General features: G+C 38.7%; 1 protein-coding gene and 1 long non-coding RNA gene across 9 annotated transcripts in view; one reads left to right on the top strand and one right to left on the bottom strand.

Annotated features, from left to right (window-relative positions):
• LOC106993181 (uncharacterized) overlaps nt 1-26,011 on the top strand; it is a 169,580-nt gene that overhangs the window by 56,828 nt on the left and 86,741 nt on the right. The window lies entirely within an intron of this gene.
• The window catches only part of SLAMF6 (SLAM family member 6), a 38,945-nt gene that overhangs the window by 11,109 nt on the left and 1,825 nt on the right, over nt 1-26,011 (bottom strand). For 4 of the 8 annotated variants that reach the window (XM_077940443.1, XM_001117577.5, XM_077940468.1 and 1 more), the window contains exon 2: nt 201-533. The exons of 1 other annotated variant lie outside the window; for it this stretch is intronic. In XM_077940443.1, coding sequence (XP_077796569.1) covers nt 201-533 — 333 coding nt within the window. Of the gene's footprint in view, nt 1-200; nt 534-24,751; nt 24,934-26,011 lie in introns of all 8 variants that reach the window. 3 more of the 8 variants (XM_077940454.1, XM_077940462.1, XM_077940475.1) reach the window with 2 other exon arrangements.

The following is a 26,011-nucleotide window of genomic DNA, read 5'->3' as shown; positions in this document are numbered from 1 at the left end:
GAGCTGGGACACAAGACAGGCTCTGTCCTCAGCTCTGTCATTAACTGGCTTTGCAATGTCATTGTGTTGACACTGACTCAATGACTCCAAATGCCATATTCTTTACCACTAGGTGACAGTGCACATTTGAAATCACATAGGATTGAAATACATGTATATTTTTCAGTCCATATGGAATTAAACCCCATATTTTGACTCACTGAATATCCTCAGAGTGTAACTGGACAGCTTTACAGAGGTCTCTGTGGTTATCTGGGCACTGTAAGAGCCTGTGTCTTCCATCTCCAGGTTGCTGAGTTTCAGGGAGTAGGACTGGGTGAAGTTCAGTCGCTTTCGCTGTTTAGGATGAGTCACGCGGATATTTGGACTTTTGGTTTCAGAGGGTTCTATGAAGGCAAGAGATGTTCCATTGCAAAGCCAAGTGATGGACGCGATCATCTCTCCAGCAGAAAGCTCCAGGGGAAGAATTACCGACTCTCCCAGAACCCCATTCACCATCAGTGGGGTTGAGCTGCTTTGTGAAACTAGATTCCCTGTAAACACAGAAGGAAAAGGTTTTACAAATGTTCCTGACAATCTCCCTGCCAAGTCCTGCACCCTTTCACCTAACTCTGCCAGTCTGTTAGAGCTCTCTGATACCAAAACTCAGAGATATGACAGAGTAAGAAAGCATAAGGAGATGGTTCTAAACGAATAATCACAGTCCCAGAGCTTCACCTCTAGCAAAATGTCAGCCACTCTTGGTTAGTAGGCAGCTAGTCTATATGAAACTGGCTCAGTCCACGCTGGGTTCTACACTGGCTGGTCACTCCTAGGTCATAACTATACTTTGTGACCCCAGCCTCTGAATTCCTCTGACATTAGGTTGAGGGGGACAGGAAACTATAGACTCCAAAAACTGCAAGTCTTTGCTAATAAAGTATAATTAAAGCCTGATATTTACTGACTGCCTACTGTGTGTCCATCTTAGTAGGCTTGTGCAATTTAGAAGGCTGGTAATAGGGACTAATATCAGGGATTTATAGGATAGTCAGTTCTTCTTATACATTATTTCATTGATGCTGACTACAATCTGTGAGGCAGGCAGGATGGATATTATTACTTCCATTTATAGATAAAGGAACTGAGCCACAGAAAGGTTAACTAATTTTCCCAGGGTTGCACAGCTAAAGAATAGCAGAGTCAGGATTCAAACCCAGGTCTTCTGACTCCAGTGACTTTGTATTCTTTTCATTATACCAGAAGATATTTCTTTATTCTCTCAGAAAGATTAGGAGGAGACAAAATTGATACACATAGAAATAATATATATAATTTCATAGTAACACATGATGGCCACATTCTTGTGAGCTTATTCAGAACTATCAATGTTTAAGCAAAAAAGGTGAAATAGTCACAATGATTCTTAAAGAAGATGCTTCCTTAGCATCCTTTCCCAAATTCTTAGCAATTCTCACACTATTTTGTAATCTTGTTCACCTGTTTGTCTAACTGACCATGCCTTAATCATCCTTGCATGTCAGTACTCAGCACCATGTCTGACACGTAGTAGAGTCTGTGGAAATGTTCTAGAGGGTCAATGAATAAATAACCATAATCATTACCTAACCTTCTCAGGATCTCTTCCTTCTTTTTCTTAAACATTTCAACTTTTATTTTAGATATGAGGGTACATGTGCAGGTTTGTTACATGGGTATATCGCACCCAGATAGTGGGCATATTAACTAATAGGTAGTTATTCAACCCATACCCATTCCCTTCCTTCCACCTTTAGTAGTCCACAGTGTCTATTAATCCCATATTTATATCCATGTGTGCTCAGTGTTTGGTTCCCACTTATAAGTGAGAGCATGTCATATTTGGTTTTCTGTTTCTGTGTTAGTTTTCTAGGATTATGGCCTCCAGCTCCACCCATGTTGCTGCAAAAGACATGATTTTATTCATTTTTATGGCTGGTTAGTATTTCATGGTGTATACGTACCACATTTTCTTTATCCAATCCATCATTGATGGGAACCTAGGTTGATCCTTGTCTTTGCTTTTATGAATAGCATAGTGATGAACATACAGGTGCATATGTCTTTTTGGTATAATCATCTATTTTCCTTTGGCATAATCATCTATTTTCCTTTGGCTATATACCCAGTAATGGGGTTGCTGGGTTGAATGGTAGCTCTGTTTTAAGTTCTTTGAGAAATCTCCAAACTGCTTTCCACAGTGAAAATTTACATTTCCCGCTAACTGTATAACTGTTTGCTTTTCTCTGTAACCTCACCGTGGGACCTAGCACCTATTTTTTTTTATTTTTTGACTTTTAATAATAGCCATTCTGACAGAATAGTAAGGGTCCAGTTTCAATCTTCTGTATATGGCTATACAAAAATATAAAAAAGTAGATTAGTGTATTCTGAGTTTTCTATTCTCTTCCAGCTGTCATTCTGACAGAATGGCTATTATTAAAAAGTCAAAAAAGTGTATTCGTCCATTTTCACACTGCTGATAAAGACATACCCAAGACTAGTAATTTATAAAGGAAAGATGTTTTATTGACTCACAGTTCCACATGGCTGGGGAGGCCATGGCACTCACAATCATGGCGAAAGGTGAAGGAGGCACAAAGTCACTTTTTTTTTTTTTTTGAGATGGAGTCTCGCTCTGTCACCCAGGCTGGAATGCAGTGGTGCAATCTCAGTTCACTGCAAGCTCCGCCTCCTGGGCTCATGTCATTCTCCTGCCTCAGCCTCCCGAGTAGCTGGGACTACAGGTGCCCGCCACCACGCCCGCCTAATTTTTTGTATTTTTAGTAGAGATGGGGTTTCACTGTGGTCTCGATCTCCTGACCTTATGATCCACCTGTCTCAGTCTCCCAAAGTGCTGGGATTACAGATGTAAGCCACCGTGCCCAGCCAAAGTCACATCTTACATGGTGGCAGGCAAAGAGAATGTGTGCAGGGGAACTCCCCTTTATAAAACCACCAGAGCTCATGAGATTTATTCACTATCATGAGAATAACACAGGAAAGACCTACCCCCATGATTCGATTACCTCCTATCGGGTCCCTCCCATGACATGCGGGAATTATGGGAGCTCTACAGTTCAAGATGAGATTTGGGTGGGGACACAATCAAACCATATCATAAACCAAACCAGCATCTATTTTTTTTTTTTTGACTTTTATTAATAGCCATTCTGACTGGTGTGAGATGGTATTTCATTGTGGTTTTGATTTGGATTTCTCTGATGATTACTGATGTTGAGCATTTTTTCATGTTTGTTGACTACTTGTATGTCTTCTTTTAGGAAGTGTCTGTTCATGTCCTTTGCCCATTTTTTAATGGGGTTTTTGCTTATTGGTTTAAGCTCCTTATAGATTCTGGATATTAAACCTTTGTTGGATACATAGTTTGCAAATATTTTCTCTCATTCCGTAAGATGTCTGTTTACTATAATGATAGTTTCTTTTGCTGTGCAGAAGCTCTGTAGTTTACTTAGGTTCCACTTGTCAATTTTTGTTTTTGTTGCAATTGCTTTTGGGGACTTAGCCAAAAATTATTTGCCAAGGCCAATGTCAAGAAGGATATTTCCTATTTTTTTCTAGGATTTTTATAGCTTGAGGTTTTACATTTAAATATTTGATCCATCTTGAGTTAATTTTTGTATATGGTTAAAGGTAAGGGTCCAGTGTCAATCTTCTGCATATGGCTAGCCAGTTATCCCAGCACCATTTATTGAATAGGGAGTCCTCTCCCCATTGCTTGTTTTTGTAGGCCTTGTCAAAAATCAGATGGTTGTAAGTGTGTGGCTTTATTTCTGAGTTTTCTGTTCTCTTCCAGTTGTCTATGTGTCTGTTTGTGTACTGGTACCATGCTGTTTTGGTTACTATAGTCTTATGGTATGGTTCAAAGTCAGATAGTGTGATGTCTCTGGCTTTGTTGTTTTTGCTTAGAATTGCTTCAACTATTTGGGCTCTTTTTTTGGTTCCATATGAATTTTAGAATAGTTTTTCTAATTCTGTGAAGAATGACATTGGTAGTTTGATAGGAATAGCATTGAATCTAGAAATTGCTTTGGCCATTTTAACGATGTTGATTCTTCCAGTCCATGAGCATGGAATGTTGTCATTTCTGAGGGTTTCTTACTTCTTACGAGAGGAGCAGAATAGGGGAGGAAATGTCTCTTGGCGTCCTAGTGCTCAGCTCCTGGGTAAGCTTGCACTTCCTCTCTCTTTCATGAATTGTCATATGGGTTCCAGGCACATGATCATTGCTGTCATCAACATCTTTCCTATGAGCATTTTAATACTCTGTTATTTGTCATCGTGACTCCTTTTTCCTCTGAATCACATGGGTAAATACCACAAGAAAAATTTTGAGCAAAATGTCCAGATACCAGAGAATACAATGATATGATTCTATTTATTTAAAGTTGATAAACAGACAAATCTATGCTGCCAGAAGTCAAGAGAGTGGTTACCTTTGAGGAGGAGGGAGAGGTGGTTAATAGGAGGGAGTATAAAAGAAGGATCCTGGAATGCTGATAATGTCCTATCTCTAGATCTGTATTTGGCTACACAGATTTGTTCATTTTATGATAATTCATTGAGCTGACATTTAAGAGTCGTATAGTTTTTTTCTTTGTATTTCAGTATAAAAAGTTAAAACAGTAACAAAACACAACAAAACAAAATCATGTCAATGGTCTATAAGGACCAAAATGATCTGGCCATCTCTCTCTCTTCGACCTAATTCCTATATTCTCTCCCTTGTTCACTTTGCTCCAGCCCCTTTGGCTATTCCTTGAACAGGCCAGGGCTTTTGCATTTGCAATCCTTTCTGTCTGGAATGTACTTCCTCCAAGTATCCATGCAGCTTACTCTTTTGCCTCTATAAAGTCATTAATGCAAACATTCCTGCTCAGAGAGTTTAAGGAAGTGTGACCACTCTTTTCACACCATCAGCCCCTATCCACCCTTGCACATCCAGCTGCCTTTGGATTTACCATCTAGGACTTACCATCTAGTATACTTTATAATTTGCATATTTGTTTTTGTTTATTTTGTCACCTCTCCACTAGAATGTAAGCTCTATGGAGACAAAGATTTTTGTCTGCTTTGTTTACTATTGTGAACATTCTTGAACATTGCCTGGCACATAGTAAGCATCCCCTGAATATTTATTGAGTGAATGGACATATCTCCATTCCATCTCTTGGAGGTTTTCTGTCTATAATGTTAAAGCTCAACTCCTTTTGGTAGGGGATCTGGGCTTACTCAGTGGCCCAAGGACTCACCAGGAGCTGTTCTTCCCTTGCCTAGAACACTCCTTTAAGTTCCATTGATTTTATAGATTGAAATAATTAGTTTATGTAACAAGTCATTCATTCTATTTGCTAACTTCTATGCTAATTCAATTAGTAAAACCTCAGGAACCATGGCATTCAGACCATATTTATTAGGTCTGTTTTACGTACCAGTTCCTGGACTGGAAACTGGGAATATAAATACTGTCAGTCCTCTGGGTCCATCATCTGATAGAGGAGCCTGACAGGTAAATGAGTAGTTAGTTCTGATGTGGTGGGCTGGGCATTGAGCTAGTGTAGGGCTTTGCATCTGCATTGCCCTCGTATCACTATTGCACTTACACATGCAATTGCAAGCAGTTCTTTCTCTTTGTTATAAGATTATTTTCCTTTCTTTTCCATAATCTTGAGGTCAGGGATTCTGATTATTATTTCTATATTCCTAGAACTTAGCACACATTTTCTAGCTCAATAAATGTTGAATTGTTAGAGATATGTGCTCCACGGAAGCACAAATTGATAGAATCATGAACTGGGGACAGTTGGGAGTTGTCAGGGAACAGTTCACAGGAGATGACATTGTAGCAAACTCTTGAATAAAACTTACGAACTCTCCATTACTTAATTATTTGTAATTCTTCCAAGAATGCCTTGCTTTCTTTAGTTTTTCACTGCTTTTCCCTCTGTTTAAAATGCCCTTCTTCACCTTTCTTTCCTCATGGTAAGCTCCTATTTATCCTTCAAGGATGAGCTAAAATATCTGTTTGCCTCTGCTTATATTTATGTGGGTTTGGCATTGGTACAGGGCGAAGGGGAGAAAGTAGTTTGTGGTGAAGGAAAGGGAGAAGGGGCACAGGATGGATGAGATGGTAGGAATAGTTCCCCATAGACCCAAAACCAAACCAAAGCAAAACTAGATTTGAGAAAATATGCTTAGGGACAGTGAAGGTCAGACGCTACTAAAAATGTTTAAAAGACCCTACGTGACACTTTGGACAGGAGCAGAGCTGCTTCAGGGCCAAGGTGTTTTGGTGTGGCCCGGAGGGCACACGGAGGTCCTTTTCTCTGCTCTGCCAGGAATCAACACTGATGATTTGGGAGCATCCGGGACCAGCACCCTTGGCATGAATATTGATGTTCTTGGAATAGGCAGGGCATCTAAATGGCTCTGCTGGCATCCTGTGTAGAGGACTAGAAGCAGAAAAGGAATTTAAGAATGGGAAAGATGCCTCATGTTAGCAACTGGTAGGCTGCTTTGGGGACTCATGGGAAGCTTTCCTTTGAGACTCTCATAAGTCACTGGGGAACCCCTTGCAACATGAAGGTGGTGCTAAAGTCTTGCCCATCCTCTGGTGAGGATGTCAAAACAGCAGACATTTGGGGTACATTTGTTTACAAGTTTCATCTACTGTATGATGTGTTTTGGGGAACTCAAATAATGTCTTAGGCAGCATTGTATTTCCCCATAACCTGGTCCAGGGAACTCAGTAAATGTTAAGTAGATTGAGATTAGAATAGAGAAGTTTTTAAGGGTTACCTGATTAGTGGAGGATTAGTTTGGAAGATATTAAAAAACATGAAGTATTTTTGAAAATTGGGAAAGTATAAAGAGAGCAGTGTCTTAGGAAAGAGAGGAGAGAGGTAGAACTAAGCAGATTCTGAAAGAGAGAAAAGTCAAGAAACTTTGGGGTTTCTAACCTGAGGGACTAGCTTAGGTCCATCGATATAGTAAAGAGGGATATAGCAAGCTGTGTTAGCTCCACAGGAGGCAAGTGCAGTATGAAAGAGAGTAGGGGCTGATTTCTCAAGACAATTAAAAGGAAAGGGAGGAGAAACATAGTCAGGATGTTGAGAAGAATGTAGGACAAATGGAAATTACTCTTTAGGGTAGCAGAGTCCTGAGCAAATTTGGAGCAAAGGGAAGCAGCTGGGAGAGAAAGAAAAAACTTAAGATATGGTGAAAGGGAGTATTCAAAACAGTGTCATTTCTGAGGAGGAAGCCAGGGTGGACTTAGGAGCATACGTGAAGAGGTTAGTCTTGGGTAGAGGTGGTTCTCCTTTTCTTTTGAGACTGAAAATAATGAGGTTAAAGATCTCAAAAGATTTAGAGGTTAAACGGGAAGAAGTTGGAATATTTCACTTATGTTGTTCTCAAAGTTGTTCTAAGAGAAGTAGATCTCACAGAATCTAGAGGAAGCTGGAGGAGACATGTAAAAGCTGCTGTGAGGAATTTGTTAGGAAACTGACAAGTGATCAATAAATGAGTGTGGAAGCAGTGAGGAGGAATTGGCCAAGATTGGTTGACAGGCAACATTCATAGAGTCCGTCCAGTTTTGCATTGGCTGGTGTGAAAGTGATTGCGGGTTTTGCCATTACCTTCAATGGGAAAACCCGCAATCACTTTGCACCACACTAATAACTTTCTCCAATGATTATAGCACATGTAGCCCAGGAACAGGGAAAGAAGGTGCTGGGGATCACCTAATATAGCAACAGGCATAGTATAGGCAGGTGTGGCATCAAAGGGGAGAGGGATTTCAGGGGAATGGTAACTACTTTGTTGAAATTGCTGGCCTAAAGTCTGAAGGTCAGTGACATTAGTGAAAATGACACAATAAATAGCTGCAAGGGTCCATCCTTCCACAAAAAAAATGAACACTCATGCAAACACACACAGAATGAGCAAACATTGTCAGAATCAACTTTGTCAGAACTGTAGAAACTAGTCAAAGGATTATAGCAACCAAGCAAATGATGAGTCAAAAAAAGAGGCAACTTAAAAATGCTAGGAGTTCTAGTCTGGTCAACATGGTGAAACCCTGTCTCTACTAAAAATACAAAAAAATCAGCCAGGCATGGTGGAACATGCCTGTAGTCCCAGCTCAGGAGGCTGAGGTGGGAAAATCGTTTAAACCTGGGAGGCAGAGGTTGCAGTGAGCCATGATCACACCAAAAAAAAAAAAGAAGAAAAAAAAAGGAGTTAAAAAAAAGTCAAATACCTAGAAACAAAGTATAAAGCAGTGCTTATCAGAGGTGGAGAGAGGGAACAGGGAGGAAATGGGGAGATGTAGGTCACAGGGTACAAAGTTGCAGATACATGTGGTAAATAAGTCTTGGAATCTAATATACAACATGAAGGCTATACTTATACAATTGTATTGTATACTGAACACTTGCTAAGAGTGGATTTTAGATACTCTTACCATACTTGCAAGAAAACGGTAACTGTGCAAGATAATGACTATGTTAATTTGCATGACTATTAACATGTAAATTAGACTATAAGAGTAACTATTTCACTGCATATATCAAAATGTCATGTTGTACAGCTTACATGTATACAATTTAAAAAACGATTGGGGAGCTTTACAGAACGTTTGATCGCCCTTTCCCCGATCTCTTTTCTCCATCTTGGTAGCAGTCTTGAAGATGGCCATCTACATTTTCAGTAGGAGACCATGGTCACTGGTTCCAGCAGGCATAGAGCAGACCTGGTTCTGAAAGAATTGTATTTGTCTTTTTTTGAACTATCTGGATGCTCCCTAAAGAACTGAGGAAAAGCACTTGTCTTTGTTTCAACTACCTCTTTCAGGTAGAAAATTAGCCATGCAGAGGACATTTCTCATAAACACTGAAAGGCCATCAATACCTGGGGTAAAACATTATAGTGGAGGCAAAAAATAGATACGCTGAATGCCTGGGAGGAAAAGCTTGGGAGAAAGATTCTTAGAAGAATTCAGGCATTAAAAAATGTCTGCTTATACCAGGGAATTTGGAAAGCCACATACATGCCTAGGGCAGGCTGCATACTTAGAAAAGTTCTGAGAAGACCCTAAGATTTTTATCTATGGCTGATATTTATGCTGGGTACAAGAAAAAAGTCAAGGCTCAAGCAGAGTGGTAAATAGCCTGTCTAGGCATTAAAGGAGTGCCCCAAAACAGAGATTATGTGCATAAGCCACCATGCCCGGCCTCAACTATCTTAAATATACTCAAAAAGCTAAAGGAAACAATGGACAAAGAACTAAAGAAAATCAAGAAAAGGATATATAAAGAAAAGTAAATGTTTTTAAAAGATAGAAATAATAGCAAGGTGCTAAGTAGAAATTCTGGACCTGAAAAAATACAATAATTGAAATAAAAAATTCACTAGAGGCTTTCAACAGAAGCTTTGTGTAGGCAGAAGTAAGAAATAGCTAATTTGAAGCTAGGTCAATTGAAATTATCCAGTTTGAGGATCAGAAAAGAGTGAAGAAAAATGTACGGTGCCCAAGAGACTTGTGGGGCACCATCAAACATACCAAAAAGTACGCATAATAGGAGTCCAAGGAGGAGAGGAGAGAGAGAAAAGGGCATAAATAATATTTGGAAAAAATAATCCCCAAACTTCCCAAACTTTATAGAAGACATGAATTTTTACATCCAAGAAAGTCAATGAACTCCAAGAAGAATGATCACAAAGAGATCCATAACAAGACACATTATAATCAAACCAGAAAAACAAAAACAAGGAGAGAATCTCAAATGCATCAGAAGAAAGCAATTAGTCATGTACAAGTGATCCTCAATAAAATCAGCAGCCAATTTCTCAGAAGAATCCATTGTTGCCAGGAGGCAGTGGGATGACATATTTAAGGTGTTGAAAGAAAAAAACCACCCATCAACCAAGAGTTTGACATCTGAAAAAATTATCCTTCAAAAATGAAGGAGAAATTAAGACATTTGCAGATAAACAAAAGCAGATAGAGTTTATTGCTAGTAGACTTGTACTATAAGAAATACTAAAGGGAATCTTTCAGGCTGAAATAAAATCACACTGGAAAGTAACTGAAATCCCTACCAAGAAACAATGAACAAAGGTAGATATGACTGCATAGATTAATACAAAAGCCAGTATTCTTGCATTTTTGCTTTGCAACTTCTCTTTTTTCCCACATGATTTAAAAGACAAATGAGTAAAACAATAATTATAAATCTGTTAATAAGCACACACGTACAAAGATGTAGTTTGTTACAACAACATAAAGGCAGCAGAATGAAACAACATAGGAGCACAGTGTTTGTATATTATTGAAGCTAGGTGGTGTGAATTCAAAATAGCTTGTTATAAGTTGAAGAGGTTAAATGTAATACTGAGGATAACAATAAAATAACTAAAAATACAGGAAAGGAAATGAGAAAGGAATCTAAACTAAAAAATATGAACTATACACGAAAGAATAGAATAGTGGAGGGATTGAGGGGAAAAAATTTAAGACATATAGAAAAGAAATGGCAAAATGCAAGAAGTAGGTCCTTACATATCAGTCATTACTTTAAATGTAAATGAATTGAACTCTTCAATTAAAATACAGAGATAGGCAGAATGAATTGGAAAAATAGGATTCAACTATTTTCCACATACAGAGATTCACTTTAGATTCAAAGGCACAAATACATTTAGAGTAAGAAGATAGAAAATGATATTCCATGCAAGTAGTAACCAAAAGAGACTTACAGTAGCTATACTAATATTGGCAAATAGACTTTAAGTCAAAAATTATTAGTAGAGACAATAAAGGACATTGTATATTAATAAAAGGGTCAACCCAGCAAAAAGTTATAACAATTATAAACACATATGCACCAAACAACAGCCCCAAAATACATAAAGCAAACATTAACAAAATTCAAGGGAGAAATAGATAGTTCTACAGTAATAGTTGAAGACTTCAATACCTCACTTGCAATAATGGTCAAAACAACTAGAGAAAAGATCAATAAGGAAATAGAGGACTTGGAAAACATTATAAACCAACAGTACCTGACATATATATGAAGAACACCATATCCAAACACAGCAAAATATACATTTCCTCAAATGCACATAAGTTGTTCTCATAGGACAGACCATATATTAGGCCACAAAAACAAGTCTCAATAAACTATAAAAGACATAAATTATATGATGTCTCCTGTGACCATAATGGAATAAAACTGGAAATCAAGAACAGAAGGAGAATTGGAAAAATCACAAATATGTCAAAATTAAACAACATAGTGTAAAATAATCAATGGATCAAAGAAGAAATACCAAGAGGAATTAGGATATAACTTGACACAAGTGAAAACAAAAAAAAAAAGCTTACCGAAACTTATGGAATGGAGTGAAAGTAGTGCTGAGGGATATTTCTATCCCTCTGAAAGGAAGAAGGAGGACTAGGAATCCAACTTACAAAGGATGTGAAGGACCTCTTTAAGGAGAACTGCAAACCACTGCTCAATGAAATAAAATAGGACACAAACAAATGGAAGACTATTCCATGCTCATGGATAGAAATAATCAACATTGTGAAAATGGCCATACGGCCCAAGGTAATTTGTAGATTCAATGCCATTCCCATCAAACTACCAATGGCTTTCTTCACAGAATTGGAAAAATCTACTTCAAAGTTCATATGGAACCAAAAAAGAGCCCACATTGCCAAGACAATACTAAGCATAAAGAACAAAGCTGGAGGCATCACACTACCTGACTTCAAACTATACTACAAGTCTGCAGTAACCAAAACAGCATGGTACTGGTACCAAAACAGAGATATAGACCAATGGAACAGAACAGAGGCCTCAGAAATAACACCACACATCTACAACCATCTGATCTTTGACAAACCTGACAAAACAAGAAATGGGGAAAGGATTCCCTATTTAATAAATGGTGTTGGGAAAACTGGCTAGCCATATGTAGAAAGCTGAAACTGGATCCCTTCCTTACACCTTATACAAAAACTAATTCAAGATGGATTAGAGACTTAAATGTTAGACCTAAAACCATACAAATCCTGGAAGAAAACCTAGGCAATACCATTCAGGACATAGGTATGCGCAAGGACTTTATGACTAAAACACCAAAAGCAATGGCAACAAAAGCCAAAATAGACAAATGGGATCCAATTAAACTAAAGAGCTTCTGCACAGCAAAAGAAACTGCTATCAGAGTGAACAGACAACCTACAGAATGGGAGAAAATATTTGCAATCTACCCATCTGAGAAAGCACTAATATCCAGAATCTACAAAGAACTTAAAACAAATTTACAGGAAAAAAACAAACAACCCCATCAAAAAGTGGGCAAAGGATATGAACAGACACTTCTCCAAAGAAGACATTTATGCAGCTAACAGACATATGAAAAAATGCTCATCATCACTGGTCATCAGAGAAATGCAAATCAAAACCACAATGAGATACCATCTCACACCAGTTAGAATGGTGATCATTAAAAAGTCAGGAAACAACAGATGCTGGAGACGATGCGGAGAAACAGGAACACTTTTACACTGTTGGTGGGAGTGTAAATTAGTTCAACCATTGTGGAAGACAGTGTGGCGATTCCTCAAGGATCTAAAACTAGAAATACCATTTGACTCAATGATCCCATTACTGGATATATACCCAAAGTATTATAAATCACTCTACTGTAAAGACACATGCACACGTATGTTTATTGTGGCACTGTTCACAATAGCAAAGACTTGGAACCAACCCAGATGTCCAGCAATGATAGACTGGATTAAGAAAATGTGGTACATATATGCCATAGAATACTATGCAGCCATAAAAAAGGATGAGTTCATGTCCTTTGCAGGGAAATGGATGAAGCTGGAAACCATCATTCTCAGCAAACTATCACAAGGACAGAAAACCAAACACCACATGTTCTCACTCATAGGTGGGAATTGAACAATGACAACACTGGGGAACATCACACTCCGGGGCCTCTCAGGGAGTGGGGAGCTGGGGGAGGGATAGCATTAAGAGAAATACCTAATGTAAATGATGAGTTGATGGGTGCAGCAAACCAACATGGCACATGTAGCAAATGTGCCATGGAACATGTTTGCTATGTAGCAAACCTGCACAAAGTGCACGTGCACCCTAGGACTTAAAGTATAATAAAAACATAAAGAAGGAGGAAATTTACACCTTAAAAAACTAGATAAAAAAGAGCAAACTAAACGCAAAGCTATTAGAATGAAGAAAATCATAAAAATTAGAGCAGAGATAAATAACAGAGAATAGAAAAACAAGAGAGATAATCAATGAAACCAAAAGTTGGTTCTTTGAAAAGATCAACAAAATTGACAAACCTTTAGCTAGATTGACAAAGAAAAAAAGAGAAAAGACTCAAATTACTAAAATTAGAATTGGAAGTGGGGCATTACTACAGATCTTACGGAAATAATAATTAAAAGGATTAAAAGAACACTTTAAATAACTATATGCCAACAAATTGAATAACCTAGATGAAACAGATTTCTGGAAACACATAAAATACCAAGACTGACTTAAGAAGAAATAAAAAATTAAAGAGGACCTCTAACAAGAAAAGAGATTGAATCAGTACTCAAAAACCTCCTGATAGAGAAAAGCCAGATGGCTTCACTGGTGAATTCTACTAATTATTCAAGGAATAATTAGCATCAATTATTCTCAAGCTCTTCCCAGAAACAGAAGAGGAAAAAAACACTTCCTCACTCATTTTATTAGGTTAGCATTACCCTGATACCAAAGCCAAAGATATCAGAAAAAAGAAAACTACAGATCGATATCCCTTATGAATATTGATGCAAAAACTCTCAACAGAATACTAACAAACTGAATCCAGCTCATATTACAGGGATTACACACCATGACCAAGTGAAATTTATCTCAGAAATGCAAAACTGGTTCAATACATGAAAATCAATCAATGCAGTATATGATATTAACAGAATGAAGAAAATAGAAAAATGACCATCTTAGTTGATGCAGAAAAAACATTTGAAAAAATCCAGCACTCTTTTAATAAAAACACTTGAGAATCTAGAAATAGAAGGGAACTTCCTCAGTCTGATAAAAGGCGTTTATGAAAACCTACAGCTAACATTTTACTCAAGGATAAAAGACTAAAAGCCTTTCAACTAACATCATGAAAAGGCAACAGTGCCCAGTCTCACCACTTCTATTTAATATTGAACTGGAAGTTCTAGCCAGAGCAATTAGGCAAGAAAAATAAATAAAATGCATCTCCATTGAAAAATAAGGAGTAAAACTATTCCTATTCACAGATAACATGACCTTGAAAATACAAAATCCTAAAGAATCCACAAAAATGGGCCAGGCGCGGTGGCTCAAGCCTGTAATCCCAGCACTTTGGGAGGCTGAGACGGGTGGATCACGAGGTCAGGAGTTCAAGACCATCCTGGCTAACACGGTGAAACCTCGTCTCTACTAAAAAATACAAAAAACTAGCCGGGCGAGGTGGTGGGCGCCTGTAGTCCCAGCTAGTCGGGAGGCTGAGGCAGGAGAATGGCGTAAAAACCCGGGAGGCGGAGCTTGCAGTGAGCTGAGATCCGGCCACTGCACTCCACCCTGGGCAACACAGCGAGACTCCGTCTCAAAAAAAAAAAAAAAAAAAAAAAAGAGAATCCACAAAAATGATCAGAGCTAATAAATAAATTCAGCAAAGTTGTAAGATACAAGATCAATATATAAAAATCAGTTCTGTTCCTACACACTAGCAATGAACAATCTGAAAAAGAAGTTAAGAAAAGCAGTTCCATGCACAGTAGCATTCAAAGAACAAAATATCTGGCAATAACTTAACCAGAGAGGTTCAAGATAATACACTGAAAACTAAATAACATTTCTGAAAGAAAGAAAATGTAAATAAATGGAAATATATCCTATGTTCATGAATTGGAAGATAATATTAATATGCCAATACCACCCAAAGCAATTTATAGAGTCAGTGCAATCCTTATCAAAATTTTGATTTTTTTCATAAATGGAAAAGTTAATTCTCAAATTTATATGTGATTTCAAGATGTCCCAATAGCCAAAACAATATTGTAAAAGAAAAGCAAAATTTGTGGACTCACACTTTCCAATTTCAAAACTGATACAGATATGGTAATCAAAACAGTGTGGTACTGGCATAAAGATAGACATATAGATAGATGTCTATATGAAATTAAATTGAGAGTCCATAAATAAACCCAAACATTTATGGCCAGGTGATTTTTGACAAGAGTGCTAAGATCATTCAATAGGGAGAGATTGCTCTCTTTAACAGATGGTGCTGGGACAACTGGATATCCACATACAACAGAATGAAGTTGGACCCCTTCCTTTCATTATATGCAAAAATTAACTCAAAATTGTCGATCACCTAAATATAAGAGCTAAAACTCTTAGGAGAAAACATAATGATAAATATTCATGATTTTGGATTTGGAAATGGATTCTGATATATGACACTGAAAGCATGAGTAAGAAAAGATAAAATGCGGGGAGGGGCCAAGATGACTGACTAGAAGCAGCTATGGTTGGAGGATCCCACTGAGAAGAACAAAAATAGTGAGTGAATCCTGCACCAGCAGCTAAGGTATCCAGGTTCACTCATTGGGACTAACTAGGTGGTTGGCATGACCCACAGGGAGTGAAGAAAAGCAGGGTGGAACGATAGCCCACCAGGAAACTGCATGGGACAAGGGGTGCTCCCACTTCCAGCCAAGGGAGGTGGTGAGTGATTGTGCTACCCCACCCAGGAAACCATGCTTTTTCCATGGATCTGTGCAATCCATGGACCAGGAGATCCCCTCATGATCCAACACCACAAGGGCCTTGAATCACAAGCACAGAGCTGTGCAGATTCTCAGGCACCACTTGGCTGCAGACTGCCTGAGACTACTGAGTTCCTGGGGGAAGGGGCAGCAGCCATCACTGCAGCTTCTGTCTGCTGTTTTCCCCTGCCAGTGCCAGAGGGACTGAGTAGTTCGGACCCAGAAGGAATTCCCCAGGGTGCAGCACAGCAGCTGTGGCAGACTGTGGCCAGGCTGCCTCTTTAGGCTGGACCCAGACTCATCCCTTCTCACTGAGTGGGGCCTCCCTGTGGGAATTTCAGCAACTCCAGCCAAGCGTTTATGGATAGAACTCTGATCTCCCTGGGATTGAACCCCTGTTAGTAGTGGGGCTGCGGACTCTGTGGATCAGCAGACTTAGTCTTTTCCCCTGCTGGCTCTGAGGAATCTGGGCAGTCTGGATAAGTAGGATCCCCCCCATCCCAGCACACCCTTTCTACCAAGGGACACAAGGAATGCTTCATTAAGTGGGTCCCTTATCCAATGTGACCCCTCACTGGGTGAGACTCCCCAACAGGGGTTACCAGACACTTTATACAGGAGCACTCCCACTGTCATCAGTTTGGTGCCCCTCTTGGACGAAGCTCCCAGAGGAAGAAGCAGGCAGCCATCTTTGCTGTTCTGCAGCCTCCACTGATGACACCTCCAGGGTGGGGAGGGACCCAGGTGAATAGGGTCTGGAGTGGACCCCCAGCAAACTGCAGCAGCCTTGCAGAAGAGGGTTCTGACTGCTAAAAGAAAAACAAACAGAAAGCAACAACAACAGCATCAACAAAAATGTCCCCACAAAAACCCCATCCAAAGGTCAGCAGACTCAAAGATCAAAGCTAGATAAACTCAGAAAGATGAGAAAGAATCAATTAAAAAATGCTGAAAACTCAAAAAGCCAGAGTGCCTCTTCTCCTCCAAACGGCTGTAACACCTCTCCAGCAGGGCACAGAACTGGGCTCAGGTTGAGATGGATGAACTGACAGAAGTAGGCTTCAGACGGTGGATAATAATGAACTTTGCTGAGCTAAAGGAGTGTGTTCTAACTCAATGCAAAGAACCTAAGAATCGTGATAAAACATTACAGGACCTATTAACCAGAAAAAACAGTTTAGAGAGAAACATAAATGACTTGAAGGAACTGAAAAACACAACATGAAAACATCACAATGCAATCATAAGTGTCAGTAGCCAAATAGACCAAGTGGAGGAAAGAATTCAGAGATTGAAGACTATCTTGCTGAAATAAAATAGGCAGACAAGATTAGAGAAAAAAGAATGAAAAGGAACAAACAAAGCAAAACCTCTGAGAATTATGGGATTATGTAAAGAAACCAAACCTACAACTGATTATCGTACCTGAAAGAGACAGGGTGAATGAAACAAAGTTGGAAAACATACTTCAGGATATCATGCAAGAGACTTCCCCAACCTAGCAAGACAGGCAAACATTCAAACTCAAGAAATACAAAGAACCCTAGTAAGATACTCCGTGAGAGGATCCATGAGAGGATCAACCACAATCTCCAAGGTCAAAATGAAGGAAAAATGTTAAGGGCAGCCAGAGAGAAAGGCCAAGTCACCTACAAAGGGAAGCCCATCAGAATAACATCAGGCCTCTCAGCAGAAACTCTACAAGCCAGAAGAGATTGGGGGCCAATATTCAACATTCTTAAAGAAAAGAATTTTCAACCCAGAATCTCATATTTGGCCAAATGAAGCTTCATAAGCAAAGGAGAAATAAAATATTTTTCAGACAGTCAAATGCTGAGGGAATTCATCCACCACCAGGCTTGACTTGCAAGAGCTCCTGAAGGAAGCACTAAATATGGAAAGGAAAAGCCATTGTCAGCCACTACAAAACATACTGAAGCACACACTGAAGACCAATGAAACTGTGAAGCAACTACATCAACAAGTCTTCAAAATAGCTAGCATCATGATGGCGGGATCAAATTCACACATAACAATACTAACTTTAAATGTAAATGTGCTAAGTGCCCCAATTAAAAGATACAGAATGGTAAGCTGGGTAAATTGTGAAGACCCATTGGTGTGCTGTATTTAAGAGACTCATATGCAAAGACATGCATAAGTTCAAAATAAAGGGATAGAGGAAAATCTACCAGGCAAATGGAGAGCAGAAAAAAGCAGGGATTGCAATCCTAGTTTCTGACAAAGTAGACTTTAAAGCAATAAAGACCAAAAAAGACAAAGAAAGGCATAGCAAAAGGTTAAATTCAACACGAAGAACTATCCTAAATATGTATGCACCCAATACAAGAGCAGATTCATAAAATAAGCTCTTAGAGATGTACAAAGAGATGTAGACTCCCACACAATAATAGTGGGAGACTTTAACACCCCATTGTCAATATTAGACAGATCATTGAGACAGAAAATTAACAAAGATATTCAGTACTTGAACTCAGCTCTAGATCAAGTGGACCTGACAGACCTCTACAGAACTCTCCACCCTACAACAGAATACACATTCTATGCATTGCTACATGGAACTTACTCTAAAATCGATCACATAATTGGAAGTAAAACACTCCTCACCAAATGCAAAAGAACTGAAATCATAACAAACAGTCTCTCAGATCACAGCATAATTAAATTAGAACTCAAGACAAAGAAACTCACTCAAAACCACACAGCTACATAGAAATTGAACAACCTGTTCCTGCATGACTCCTGGTTAAATAATGAAATTAAGGCAGAAAGCAAGAAGTTCTTTGAAACCAATGAGAACAAAGAGACAATGTATCAGAATCTCTGGACGCAGTTAAAGCAGCTGTTAAGAGGGAAATTTAGAGCACTAAATGCCCATATCAAAAACCTAGAAAGCTCTCAAATTGAAATGCTAACATTAAAACTAAAAGAACTGGAGAACCAAGAGCAAACAAACTCCAAAGCTGGCAAAAGACAAGAAACAACCAAGATCAGAGCAGTACTGAAGGAGATAGAGACAAGAAGAATGCTTCAAAAAATCAAGGAGTCCAGAATCTGGTTTTTTTGCAAAAGCTAATAATATAGATAGACTGCAGGTTAGCTAGACTAATAAAGAAGAAAAGAGAAAAGAATAAAATAGACACAATAAAAACTGTTAAAGAGGATATCACCACTGACCCCACAGAAATAAAAACAATCATCAGAGAATACTATAAATACCTCTATGCACATAACCTAGAAAATCTAGAAGAAGTGGATAAATTCCTGGACACATACACTCTCCCAAGACTGAACCAGGAAGAAGCTGAATCCCTGAATAGACCAATAACAAATTCTGAAATTGAGGCAGTAATAAATAGTCTAAAAAAAAAAAAGTTTTCTTTTGAAACTATTCCAAACATTTGAAAAGGAGGGACTCCTCTCTAATTCATTTTATGAGGCCAGTATCATCCTGATACCAAAACCTGGCAGAGATATAACAAAAAAGAAAGCTTCAGGCCAATATCCCTGATGGACATTGATGCAAAAATTCTCAGTAAAATACTGGCAAACCAAATACAGCAGTACATCATAAAGCTTATCCACCCTGATCAAGCTGGCTGTATTCCTGGGATGCAAGCCTGGTTCAACATATGCAAATCAATGAATGTAATTCATCACATAAACAGATCTAAAGACAAAAACCACAGATTATCTTAATAGACACAGAAAAGGCCTTTTATAAAATTCAACGTCCCTTCATGTTAAGCACTCTCAATAAACTAGGTATTGATGGAACATATCTTAAAAAACAATGAGGCATTTATGACAAACTGACAACCAATATTATACTGAATGGGCAAAAGCTGGAAGCAGTTCTTCTGAAAACCAGCACAAGACAAGGATGCCTTCTCTCACCACTCCTATTCAGCATAGTATTAGAAGTTCTGACCAGGGCAATCAGGCAAGAGAAAGAAATAAAGCGTATTCAAATAGGAAGAGAGGAAGTCAAGTTATCTTTGTTTGCAGATGATATGATCCTATATCTAGAAAACCCCATCATCTCAGCCCAAAAGCTTCTTAAGCTCACAAGCAACTTCAGCAAGGTCTCAGGAAACAAAATCAATGCAGAAGTTACAAGCATTCTTATACACCACACACAGGCAAGCAGAGAACCAAATCATGAATGAACTCCCATTCACAATTGTTACAAAGCAAATAAAATACTTAGGAATACAGCTAACAAAGGAAGTGAAGGACCTCTTCAAAAAGAACTACAAACCACTGCTCAAGGAAACCAGAGAGGACGCAAACAAATGGAAAAATATTCTATGCTAATGGATAGGAAGAATCAGCATCATGAAAATGACCATACTGCCCAAAGTAATTAATAGATTCACTACTATTCCCATTAAACTACCATCAACATTTTTCACAAAATTAGAAAAAACTATTTTAAAAATTATATGGAACCCAAAAAGGGCTCATATAGCCAAGACAATCCTAAGCAAAAAGAACAAAGCTGGAGGCATCATGCTACTGGACTTCAAACTATACTATAAGGTTGCAATAACCAAAACAGCATGGTACTGGTACAAAAACAGACACATAGACCAATGGAACAGAATAGAGAACCCATAAATAAGACTGCACATCTACCACTATCTGATCTTCAAAAAACCTGACAAAAACAAGCAATGGGGAAAGGATTCCCTATTTAATAACTGGTGCTGGGAGAACTGGCTATCCATATACAGAAAATTGAAACTGGACCCCTTCCTCACGCTTTATACAAAAATTAACTCAAAATAGATTAAGGACGGGCCAGGTGCGGTGGCTCACACCTGTAATCCCAGCACTTTGGGAGGCCAAGGTGGGTGGATCATGAGGTCATGAGATTGAGACCATGCTGGCTAACACGGTGAAACCCGGTCTCTACTAAAAATACAAAAAATTAGCTGGGCATGGTAGCGGGCGCTTGTAGTCCCAGCTACTCAGAAGGCTGAGGCAGGAGAAAGGTGTGAACCCGGGAGGTGGAGCTTGAAGTGAGCCGAGATCACGTCACTGCACTCCAGCCTAGGTGACAGAGTGAAACTCCATCTCAAAAAAAAAAAAAAAAAAAAAAAAAAATTAAAGACTTAAATGTAAAACTCAAAACTATAAAAACCCTAGAACAAAATCTAGGCGATACCATTCAGGACATAGGCATGGGCAAACATTTCATTATGAAATCACTGAAAGCAATTGCAACAAAAGGAAAAATTGACAAATGGGATCTAACTAAACTGAAGAGCTTCTACATAGCAAAAGAAACTATTATCAGAGCCAATAGGCAACCTACAAAGTGGGAGAAAATTTTTGCAATCTCTTCATCTGATAAAGGTCTAATATCCAGAATCTACAAGGAACTCAAACAAATTTACAAGAAAAAAATCAAACAACCCCATTAAAAAGTGAGCAGAGGACATTAACAGACATTAACAGTAGACATTCATGCAGCCAACAAACATGTGAAAAAAAGCTCAATATCACTGATCATTAGATAAATGCAAATGAAAACCACAATGAGATACCATCTCATGGCAGTCAGAATAGCAATTATGAAAAAGTTAAGAAACAACAGATGCTGGTGAGGTTGTGGAGAAACAGGAACACTTTGACACTGTTGGTGGGAATGTAAATTAGTTCAATCATTGTGGAAGACAGTGTGGGAATCCTCAAAGATCTAGAACCAGAAATACCATTTGACCCAGCAATCCCATTTCTGGGTATATACCCAAAGGAATATAAATCACTCTGTTACAAAGATACATGCATGCATATGTTCACTGCAGCACTATTCACAATAGCAAAGACCTGGAATCAAACCAAATGCCCATCAATGACAGACCAGACAAAGAAAATGTGGAACATATACACCATGGAATACTGTGCAGCCATCAAAAGGAATGAGATCATGTCCTTTGCAGAGATGTGGATAAAGCTGGAAGCCATTATCCTCAGCAAACTCATGCAAGAACAGAAAACCAAACACTGGCTGTTCTCACTTGTAAGTGGGAGCTGGACAATGAGAACACATGGACACAGGGAGGGAAACAACACACACTGGGGCCTCTTGGGAAGTGGGGTTGCAGGAGGGAGAGCATTAAGAAAAATAGATAATGCATGCTGGGCTTAATACCTAGGTGATGGGTTGATAGGTGCGGCAAACCACCAGGGCACAGGTTTACCTGTGTAACAAACCTGCACATCCTGCACATGTACCTTAGAACTAAAAATAAAAATTAAAAGAAAAAAAGTATTCATTAGTTCCTCCAACAAATATTTTCTGAATATCTGTAACTATGAATTTCATTAAACTTACTCTTCATGTGTTAAAAAAAAAAAGAAGACATTTATGTGGCCAAGAAATATATGAAAAAAAGCTCAACGTCACTGGTCATTAGAGAAATGCACATCAAAACCACAATGAGATACCATCTCACACGGGTCAGAATGGCAATTATTAAAAAGTCAAGAAAAAACAGATGCTGGTGAGGCTGTGGAGAAATAGAAACTCTTTTACACTGTTGGTGGGAATGTAAATTAGTTCAACTATTGTGGAAGACAATGTGGGGACTCCTCAAAGACCTAGAGGCAGAAAGACAGTTTGATCCAGCAATCCCATTACTGGGTATATACCCAAAAGAATATAAATCATTCTGTTATAAAGATATGTGTATGTACATGTTCATTGCACATGTATCTTCATTGCAGCGCTATTTGCAATAGCAAAGACATGAAATCAACCCAAATGCCCATCAATGATAGACTGGGTAAAGAAAATGTGGTATGTATACACCATGGAATACTGTGCAGCCATACAAAGGAATGAAATCATGTCCTTTGTAGGGACATGGATGAAGCCAGAACCCACTATTCTCAGCAAACTAATGCAGGAAAAGAAAGCCAAACACCACATGTTCTATAAGTGGGAGCTGAACAATGAGAACACATGGACACAAGGAGGGGAAAGGCACACACTGGGGCCTGTCGGGGATGAGGCAGCGGGGAGAGAGAGCATCAGGAAAAACAGCTAATGTATGCAGGGCTTAATACCTAGGTGAGGTTGATAGGTGCAGCAAACCACCAGGACACATGTTTACCTATGTAACAAACTTGCACATCCTGCACATGTATCCTGGAACTTAAAATAAAATGATAAAAAAGAAAAAAAGATAAAAATAGGTAAATTGTACTTCATCAAAATTAAAGACTTTTGTGCATCAAAGAACATTATTAAGAAAGTGAAAAGATGGCCGGGCGCGGTGGCTCAAGCCTGTAATCCCAGCACTTTGGGAGGCCGAGACGGGCGGATCACAAGGTCAGATCGAGACCATCCTGGCTAACACGGCGAAACCCCGTCTCTACTAAAAACACAAAAAATTAGCCGGGCGAGGTGGCGGCGCCTGTGGTCCCAGCTACTCGGGAGGCTGAGGCAGGAGAATGGCGGGAACCCAGAAGGCGGAGCTTGCAGTGAGCTGAGATCCGGCCACTGCACTCCAGCCTGGGCGACAGAGCGAGACTCCATCTCAAAAAAAAAAAAAAAAAAAAAAAAGAAAGTGAAAAGATAACCTACAGAATGGGAGAAAATATTTTCAGATCATATATAAAGGTCTGGGTTCAAGAATATATAAACAACTCCTATAACTCAATAGCAAAAAGACAAATAATTCAATTAAAATGGGCAAAGGACTTGAATAGACATTTCTCCAAAGAGGATATACAAATGGCCAATAAACACTTGAAAAGATGCTCAAAATCATTTGTCATTGGGAAAATGCAAATCAAAACCACAATAATATACCACTTGACACCTATTAGAATGGTGATAATTCTTCTTTTAAAAAGGAAAAAAAACAAGTGTTGATGAGGATGTGGATAGATTATAACTCTTGTACACAGCTAGTGAAAATGTAAAATAGTACAGCCATTGTGGAAAACAGTTTGTCAATTTCCCAAAATGTTAAGCATAGAATTATATGACCCAACAATTCCATTTCTAGGTATATACCCAGACAAATTAAAAACAGGTAGTCAAATACTTGTATACATAATAGTACTATTCGCAAAAGCCTAAAGGCCAAAACAACCCAGATGTCCTCTGATAGATGAATGGATAAATAAAATGTAGTATATGCAGAATATAAAATACTATTCAGCCAAAAAGGAATGAAATACTGATACATGGTTACAACATGGATGAACCTGGAAAACATGATGCTAAGTGAAGGAAGTCAGACACAAAAGGTCATATGTTTTATGACTTCATTTATATGAAATTATCCAGAATAGGTAAACCCACAGAGACAGAAAGCAGATCAGTATTTGCCAGGGGCTGGGGGGAGGGGAGAATGGGAAACGACTGCTTAGTGGGTACAGGGTTTCCTTTTGGGGTGATGAAAATGTTTTAGAACAATAGAAGTTGTGGTTTCACAACATTGTGAATGTACAAAATGTCACTTTAAAATTATTACATTGTGTTATAAGAATTTCACCTTAATAAAAAATGTCTGAGTGTGAACAGAGAAACAACCAAAGCTGAATCTGGGTTTAAAGGACCAAAAACAGAGGCCTGAATGTCTGGAGGCCGCATTGGAGATTGCAGATTCTGAGAGGTGGAAAAACACGTGTCTTTGAGGATAATGAAAAAATATAAAACAGCTCTCTGCCTGTTGAGCACAACAAACATTTGAAGATGTGGACGGTTGGTAAAAAGTAGATAACACTGCTCAGGGGGCCATCAGGTCACAATCTCTTCACAGAAGAGCATTGCACATTTTGACTCAACCTCAGAATCAGCCCTCATGTGTTTGTTTTACTTACATTTCCAACCACCGCTCTCTCCTGGACATCAGAATACCTATGTCTGCTTCCTGCAAACACACTCAAAGTTAGTTCCTATTTCTTCCTCCCTGCAATCCCAGTGTGACTGAAGTCCAGTGGAATTTAGAACCTTGCTGCTCAGTGTGGTCCATGGTTAGGCAGCATTGGTGTCACCTGCGAGCCTGTTAGAAATGCAGAATCTCATTCCCTATTCCAGAATCAGCATTTTAGTAAGATTCTCCCAAGTAATTTATATGCACATTTAAGTTTGACAATTTTCCATCTATAAAAATTGAAATGAAGAAACGAACGAGATTTATTTTCTCTAGGATGTCATGATGCTTGATTTTAGCTATAATTATTGTTTTGTTCTGTTAGTTTTGCCACCCAGGGCTTGAGTTAAAGGAAATGGGATTATTTCTCAATATGGTTTGTCTCTTCAGCTAAATTTTCTAAAAGGAGTCAGGATACTGCCCAACCCACTTGAAAAAATGTAGGCTGGTGTGAGTCATTGTTTTTCATGGTTGTTTCCAACATTGATTTCATTTGCCCCACGCTTTTGCAACAGTGGTCTTCTTTCCCTTCCTAAATCACTCCAGGCTCTTTCCTGCATCAGAGCTTTTGTACACTTGATTCCCTCTGCCTTAAAAGCTTCTTCATTTGACTTTTCCTGTTTAACTTTTCACACCCTTTAAATATCAGATGAGATGTTACTTTTCCAGAAAGTCCTTTCTTCATCACTCCGTCCAAAGCAGGTCCCCGTGTTTTTCTCTATCAAGGTCCCCTGCTTGTTTATTTATTTATTTTTTGCTAGCCTCACATTTTCTAATTATGTATGCATTTGTGTGAATATATGACTGCGTGTAAGCTAAGTAGTGCAGTGAAGTTGTTATAAGCACAGACTCCAGAGCCAGGCTTCCTGATTTCCAATTCTAGCAGCCACTTCTCTCCTTCTGGGTCTCAGAACACCTGCATCTGCCTCCTGAAAACTCATTCAAATGTGTTTCTCTTTCTATACCCATTTCCCCTAGAAGTGTGGGGCAGTGAGCAAGTTACTTAAGTGTTCTGTGCCTTCTTTCCCCATCTGTGAAGTGGAGATTGGAGCACTGTAAATTTCACAGGGTCATTATAAGAAGTATTCATGGAAATAGGGAGAAGAAGAGGAGTTTTAACATGAGGACATTTAGAATATTTTATTCTAGAGGTGGAATTAATTTTGCAGGGAGGTAAAAATGAAGCAAAAACTCAAGATTCTGCTCC

Source organism: Macaca mulatta, chromosome 1 (assembly GCF_049350105.2).
Source record: "Macaca mulatta isolate MMU2019108-1 chromosome 1, T2T-MMU8v2.0, whole genome shotgun sequence".
NCBI lineage: Eukaryota > Metazoa > Chordata > Mammalia > Primates > Cercopithecidae > Macaca > Macaca mulatta.
Note: the sequence above shows the minus strand (reverse complement) of the source record. Positions and strands in the feature narration are given on the sequence as shown.